The 7,541-nt window shown below is 54.8% G+C and overlaps 2 protein-coding genes across 2 annotated transcripts in view; both read right to left on the reverse strand.

The window, feature by feature from the left end:
* OPA3 (OPA3, outer mitochondrial membrane lipid metabolism regulator) overlaps positions 1 to 2,631 on the reverse strand; it is a 41,339-nt gene extending 38,708 nt beyond the window's left edge. Inside the window, exon 1 of the mRNA XM_006106418.3 lies at positions 2,411 to 2,631. Coding sequence (XP_006106480.1) covers positions 2,411 to 2,552 — 142 coding nt within the window. The 5' untranslated portion in view covers positions 2,553 to 2,631. The remainder of the gene's footprint in view (positions 1 to 2,410) is intronic.
* A 3,894-nt stretch (positions 2,632 to 6,525) lies between these two features.
* On the reverse strand, positions 6,526 to 7,533 carry GPR4 (G protein-coupled receptor 4). Its single transcript, XM_006106419.3, has one exon. It carries the CDS (start codon positions 7,234 to 7,236, stop codon positions 6,664 to 6,666), a length of 573 nt encoding a protein of 190 aa, XP_006106481.2. The 5' UTR covers positions 7,237 to 7,533; the 3' UTR covers positions 6,526 to 6,663.
* Between the last annotated feature and the right edge of the window lie 8 nt (positions 7,534 to 7,541).

The raw sequence follows: 7,541 nt of genomic DNA on the forward strand, positions 1-7,541 counted from the left end.
CCCTGCACAGTCTTGCCCGCCCTGCCCAGCACCACCAGTTTCCCCTCAGCCTTCAGTCTCCACTTGATCCGTCTGCTCAGCCGCACTTGCCTTGCTGTTCATCCAACATGCCAGTACACTCTCACCTCAGGGCCTTTGCATGTGCAGAACCTTTGGGCTAGAATGTTCTCCCCCTGACACCTGTACTGTTTGTTCCCTCCTGAGTATTTTCAGTGAGGTCTCCCTAATAATCCTATCTACACTTACAACCTGCCCCTAAATACTCCTCCTTCTGCATCCCTGGTGTTTTCTCTAGAACAGTTATTGCTATCTAATACACTTCATATGTCAACTATTGATTTTGTTTATTGTCTGGCTTCCCCCCAGAATGTCAGGTCCCTGAGGACAGGATTTTTTGCATTTTCTTCTCTGCTGTATTCACATCTACACATATACATCTGTGAACCACTGACTTAACATTGTATATCCGTTTACTCCTCACAACATGTATTATACATAGCATAAATTCATATATAGTACACAAAATGGGAATAATATTAGTATATACATCTCATAATAATGTGTGAGAATTGAATGTCAGAAGGCCTGTGAAGTGCTCAGCACACTGCCTAGCACAAAGTGAGGGCGCATTAAATGTTGTGATTATAAAATACCCACAGAAGAGGAGACTGAAGCTCTGATTGGTTAAATGACCAGCTCAAAGCTACCTGGCCGGGAAGACGTAGGGCCCAGAATGGAACCCATGTCAGCCTAACTCAAAAAGCCACCTTCTAAACCACAATGCAAAGACATATCAGTGTTTGGGAGAAAGGCAGTGGCAGGAACAGAAACCAGCACAGTCCAGGATTCAGATCTTGCCTTTGGCACAAACTCATGTGTGACCGCAGCAGTTCACTTCTGCTCTCGAGGTCTCCATTTTTTTCTTCTATAAACTGGGAGAAGTCATTTCCCATCCCTGACATAGGGACAAAATAGTGTGAAACTCAAGTAAGATAAGCTGATAGGAGAGTACTTGGTAACTGTGCGATCCAACACTTTTCCGGGCTAAGCTCTGCAGCTGTGGCAAAGGGCCCACCAAACAAACGCCAATGGACTAAGAATTGTAGGCTCCAGAATGCAAACCTTAAGCACCCAAACTTATAAGAAAAAAAAAAATGGTATGTGTTCCTCTTAACCACTTGGCCTTTGCCCATGCTTCTCCCGCTCCCTCGACATCATCCCTGCCCCCATGTTGTCTGGTGAGGTTCTCCTCACCCTGAGGCCATCCCTGAACCCCAAATCAGGTCAGGCATCCAGTGGGCAATCCCATCCCAGCTCTGCCCACTCTGGTTGTCACTCTTGCAGAATGGGTCGGTCCCTACTGGACTGAGCTCCTTGAGGGCACAGATTGGGCTGACTTGGTCCCTGCTGTCTCACCAACACTGCCCAGCACAAGGCCAGGCACAGAGTCGATGCTCAGAAAATACTAGCCAAATGAAGCAATGGATGGATGGATGGATGAGCCAACAAATTATGTCAATTTCCTTATTCTGTGCTCCCATAGGCCTATTCATCTAGTTCATCTTTTTAAAGTAGCTTGTATTTTGAGTGTTTACGATGCCCTTTAGATCTCAGCTCGGGCTGCCCTCGTCTAGACACCATGACCCTGGATCAGGTGGCCTCTCTGAGCTCCAGAGTTCCCACCACCCTGACCACTCGGGGGTGACAATGACGGGTCATGAGTGTCTCTCCCAGTATCCAGCAAAAAGCCAGCATGGGCTGTCTCTTGAATAAATGGACGAGCAAACACGGCGTATCAGTGGATTAAGGAACAGACGGATGAGTGTCTGACCACTCTGGTTAAACTGCCTTTTTGCCAGATTCTCAGGCCACCTCCCCAGACCGCAACTTAATTTGGCCCGAGACACGCTTCTAACCCTGTCCTGTTTCCCAGAGTATTAACTGGGGCAAACCGCTGTCCTAAACGAATGACATACAAGCACCTTTAACCTCCCAAGACAAGAGGAAAACTGAGGCACGAGATGGAGCTTTGGAAGCCAAGATGCCCAAGGATGGCTGGGCAATGACTCCGGCTAGTCCCTCCTCCGCTGGCCCCTAGCTCCTCTCAGCCCCGGAGGGCCCGGCCCAAATTACTCTCGTCCCACACTATTGGTTCGCCCAGACATCAGTCGCTACGCGCTCTCTTACTCTATTGGCTGGTATTTTCAACTCCCTGCCCCGCCCCTTAGTTCACGCCCGCCCTTGCAATTGGACTCGCTGCAAAGCCCTTATCCCAGAGACCCTCCCTATTGGCTGCAAAACTTTGCCGGTTCGGGCTGTGATTGGTCGTGAACAGAAGTCCAGCCCCTGAACAACCACCTGAGAGGGGTTGGAGAATGGAAAGGTTGGAGGGACGTGGGGTCAGACTCACGCTGAGCCGGCGGGAGGCAGACATAGGTCTTGAAGAACTCGCTTCGGCGGGCGCCCGCCTTAATGCGGTTGGCAAGCGGCTTGCTGATCTGCCGGATGCCCAAGTAGAGCAGCTTCGCCATGGGGAACGCACCCACCACCATCTTGGCGGTCGCACGAGGGACGCGTAACCCTCCTGACTGGGCGGGGCGCCTCCAACCTCTCCCTCCTCCTCCGCCCGCTTGTCGCTGTGCGTGCGTGCGTGCGTGCCTACGCTCGGGGGGAACTGCAGGGGCGCTCCCTGACGTCACCTCGTCGCGCTTACGCGCCGACGTCGTCCGCTGAATATGCAAATGTACGGCGGAAGCGAGGCGGTCAGAGGGCAGTGTCGTTAAACGGCTGATTGCGGGAGCGTGGATGGGCCCCCCTTCCGCGCCGGGTGGTGTTGCCACGCTCTTTCGTGACGTTACCTACCTAGGTGGTCGCTCGGCCCCAATGAGGCTCTCAATTAGTCCTAATTCGGGCTAATGAATCCCAAATACACCTACCCCCGCAGGTTAGGGCTGTCACTGGGATTAAGAGAAAACTGTGTAGTCATACAGACCTGGTTTGAGAGCCCAGTCCCGTCATTCATTCATTTGCTGTGTGATATTACGCGAGTGACTTAACCTCTCTGGGCATCAGTATTCGCGTCTACAAAACGTGAATCATGATCGCTCTTACTGGGTTGCACGTGCATCTGAATGTAAAAATATAGCGAACTCCGTGCTTAGAACGGTGCCAGTCACATAGTAACTTAATAAGCATTTAATAAACAGCCCTTATTACTATACACGTATTAGTGTCATCATTGCTAACTCTAGTGGGAGGGTGCATTTCATCGCCAGAGGCAGCTAATCCAGCCCTCTCCCAAGCAACAGAGGGGCAGGGGCCTGGCACAAGGTCCCTCAGCGGGCAGAGGTTGAGAGCCCAGCATTTCGGCCAGTAAAACCATACCCGGTGTCAAGCAGCCCCACTGCCTCCATCTCGGGGCGAGGGTCCCCAGGGAGCTGGCTCAGGAAGGAGTTTAAGGACATGTTCCAGCCTGTCCTCCCTTACCCAGCAGGGAGCAAAATCATATAAACAGGGTCAGGAAGGGGTTGAGAGAAGTTTCTGGGTGGTGGAGTGCTGATGGGTAATTGAGAGGCTCCAGGAGCGGCAGAGGGAGACGAAGAGAGGAGCAGAGGCGTGGGGTGCAAGAGGACACAAACCTTCAGGACGTAGAGTCGGGAGACCCTGGGCTTTCCTTGTATCCACTCTGACTCCCCGACCATCCTTTGTCAAGTCCCAGGCGCTGGTGTTCCTGATTCTTCATCTGTAATACTGATGGCACTGACATGTTGAACCCAGATATTCTAAATCATGTAGTAAGCGTGACAAGACCATAAAACAAACCTCCCCTGGGATCCCTTCTGGACAAAGTGTGGGGGAGCTTGGAGCCTATCCGAGGTCCATATCCACTAGGGACCAACCCCCTCCCCATTTTACAGACTAGCTAACTGAGGCCAGAGAATGAAAAGGACTTATCCAACATTCCACGGGTCATCAGGATGGAGCTGACGGCTGGGATTTCATTCCCTTTCTTTAAAATGTGATTTTGTTTTTTAAAATGTTTTTATTGATTTGAGAGTGAGAGAAAAAGAGAGAGAGAAACACTGATGTGAGAAACATTGATCCACTGCCTCCGCACACACCCCAACTGGGGATTGAACCCTCAACCTGGGCATGTGCCCTGACCGGGAATCAAACCCAGCGATCTTTGATTGCACAGGACTATGCCCAACCGACTGAGCCACACTGGCCAGGGTGAGGCTGGGATTTCTTGAGTCCCACCCCAAAGTCTTCTCCTGGAGCCCAAGGACCTACTGGGGGGGACTAAGGTACTTCCAAACTTGTACATGACTTTTTTCTGTATAATTCACTGCTGTTTCCTCAGCTCCTAGAACAGTGCCGGGCACATAGTAGGTGCTCAATAAATATTTATTGGATGCAAATGAGCATTTGGTGGAGGGTAGTGTGCAGGCTTTCGTCTCATCCTCTGAGGAGACTGTGTTCAAAATATCTGACCCCCTGCAACTCCATCCCAATAGCTTTATGGTGGTGAGACAGGATGGGAAAATTACCAGAGCCCCCAGATCCTAGACCCCCCTTTTTCTCTCCCAACACCAAAGCCCCAACTTCCTGCATCTCAGTAACCCCCGCCCCTGCAAAACCATTTTCTTCATTAAGTTCTTCCCCCCCCCCACCCCCGCCCCATTCCCGTCCTCCCTCCTCTTCCTTTCTCTGAGAAGGGTTTCCAGGAACCTCTTCTGGGAACTTCTGGGGCAAGGGTGTGTGTGGAGAGAGGTGGGGGGGTCGTCACATCTCATCAGGAGCATGAAGTCTGTTAGGTAACTAAGAAAGGTGAGGCCGGTCCAGAGGCGGGTGCGTCCCCCTGTTCTCCAGCCTGGCTATCGGAAGACCATTCCTGGTGAACTCTGGGGGCTGAGAGAGGGAGGGAGAGACCAGCCAGAGCAGGCAGCCTTGGCCACTCTGGGGCGTGGGAACAGAGGCAGCGACCGGGAGGGGAGAGGGAGCCCAGGATGGCCCCAGGCTGACTCACCGGCTGTGCGTCTCCGGGCTACTCTCTTGGCCTCTCCAGTGACCACCCCGGAATAGGGCCTGGGATCGCTCCCAGAGGTCCTTCCAGCTCAGGCTCTCAGTCACCGTTTTCCCAGGATGGGCGAGAGGCTCATGCTACACAATCCCCCAGGCCCCCGGGCTTCTTCCCTCAGTGTGTTTCTTCAAAGTACATCCCAAAGCAAGCGCAGCACTGTTCCTTGCTCAGTCCTCCGCCCACCTCGGTCCCCCTGCCAGCATCTCCCACCTGGGCTACTACACCGCTTCACGGGGCTCCCAGCTTCCGCCCTAACTTCCCCTATTCTGTTCCCCACTCAGCAACCAGCGGGACCCGGTTAACATTGAAGTCAAATCACAAATCACGTCCCCCCTCTTATGGCTCCCATTTACCTCAGAGTAAAAGGTAAAGTCCTCAGCAGGACGTCGCGAGCCCCGAAAGATGGGCCTCTGTCCCCTTGCCAGTCTCACTCCCACTTCTGTCACCCCCCATCTGCTGTAGGCACACCACGGTCCTACTGCGCCTCAGAATTCAGGCACTCTGACTCCAGGGTTTTCCACTTGCTGTTCCCTCTGCCTGCGATGCTCTTTCCTCCCCACTCCCCCCGCAGCCACAGGGGCCCCCTCCCCTCCTCCAGGACTTTGCTCAAATGCCACCTTCTCAGTGAGCCCTCCCCTGACCTCGTCTACCTCAGACTCCATGTCCCTCTGTCCCTTCATGTGGCTTTATTTTTACCCAATATACTTATCAGTTCCAAACTTTGTATTTGTTTTGTTTTACTCCCTTACAGGGCGCCCCTCGATGGTGGCTCCGGGGCTGTCTTGGTCACCACTGCGTCCCCAGCCCCAGCCCGCACAGGGCCGATGGGAGGTACAAATAAACCTGTTGACTGAACGGCTCCTCCGGCCAGTCTTCCTTGATTGCCCTCCACTTGGGTTTGGACATTCTCCCTCTTCTTCCTCAGTCCTGACTTGGAGAATGTTAATCTGAAAACTCAGAAGTGCTCTGTCCTGCTCACTCACCCCTACATGACGGGGGCTTCCCTAGAGCAAGAGTGATCACTCCACACTCAGTGGGTTTCTCCTTCCGCCTTCCCCTTGAGTCACCCCCTCATTGGAAATCATCCTCACGTGGTTTTTTTGTGTGTTTTTTTGTCTCCACCTCTGGAAACTTCACATACTAGTCTCCTCCTCCAGGAAGCCCTCCCTGTCCCCCAGACTGGGTCAGATGCCCTTTGGGGTTCCCCCAGACCATGGCCTCTCCTGTCTGAGCCCTGCCCCCCTGGATCATCACTGCCCAGGGGCAGATCTGTCTCCCCCATTGGAGCGGGGGGCGGGGCCGTGAGGGCCGGGCCAGGTCTGGCACTCATCACCCCTATGTCACTAACACTGCCCCCGGCAAGGCCAGGGACCGTTCAGCTGGACCGTTAAGGGGCCGTTCGCAGGATGGCAACTGACCAGCAACACACCACCCTTGCTTTTTTCCTCTTTTCTTATATTCACACGATTAGTCACATGGCCTTATTTACATACAATCGGCATGCACCAGAGCAAGAGGGGCCAGGGTGTGGGATGAATTTAGGGGCGGGGCAGGGGGTGCGTCTCTGAGCGACCTGAGGTTCATTGCGCCACCGGTGGCAGCATCTTCAGCTGCACCTGGTCCTCCTGGGAGATCGGAGCTGCCACCCAGCCGGCGGCCGTGACCCTGGCCACGGTGCTCCTCTTGGAAGTGAGCGGGGTCTCCAGGGTGAGGGAGGCGTTGGCCATCTCCTGGGGCTTGTCGCTGGCCAGGAAGCGCAGCAGGTCGTGCAGGGCCTTGGCCACGTCGCTGCGGGTGCCCTCGTTGACCAGGCAGTAGAGGATGGGGTCGGCCACGCAGTTGAGGCTGGTGAAGGCCAGCGAGCTGTGGTAGGCGGGGAACACGCGCTCCTCAAAGCCGCAGTCCCAGGGCCGGCCCAGGTGCACGGCGCTGCGGGACAGCAGGAGCACGTGGTAGGGCGCGAAGCAGACCAGCACGATGGCGATGAGGCTGAGCGCCAGCCGCTTGATCTTGGTCTTCTCCTGGCGCTCGGTGGACACGCTGCCCCGCACGGCGCGCAGGATGCCGCGGTAGGACAGCAGCATGAGGGCCCAGGGGAACAGGAAGCCCACGAAGACGCGGTAGAGGTTCATCCAGGCCACCCAGCCCTCCATGGGGAACTTCTCGAAGCAGAAGGTGTGGTTGTAGCGGTCGCGGAAGAGCTCGTCATGGAACAGGGGCGCCGAGTTGGCGCCCAGCTCCGTGGCCCAGACCACCGAGCTCACGGCCACGGCCGTCTTGACGCGGCGCAGGCGGGCGAAGCGCAGCGGGTGGGCCACGGCCAGGTAGCGGTCCACCGAGATGCAGCACAGGAAGGCGATGCTGATGTAGATGTTGGTGTAGAAGACGAAGCCGAAGAGCTTGCACGAGCCGGGGCCGTGGATCCAGTTGTCGTGGTGCAGGAAGTAGTCCACCCAGA

The sequence above is a fragment of the Myotis lucifugus genome, unplaced genomic scaffold (genome assembly GCF_000147115.1).
Source record: "Myotis lucifugus unplaced genomic scaffold, Myoluc2.0 scaffold_823, whole genome shotgun sequence".
In the NCBI taxonomy this organism is placed as follows: domain Eukaryota; kingdom Metazoa; phylum Chordata; class Mammalia; order Chiroptera; family Vespertilionidae; genus Myotis; species Myotis lucifugus.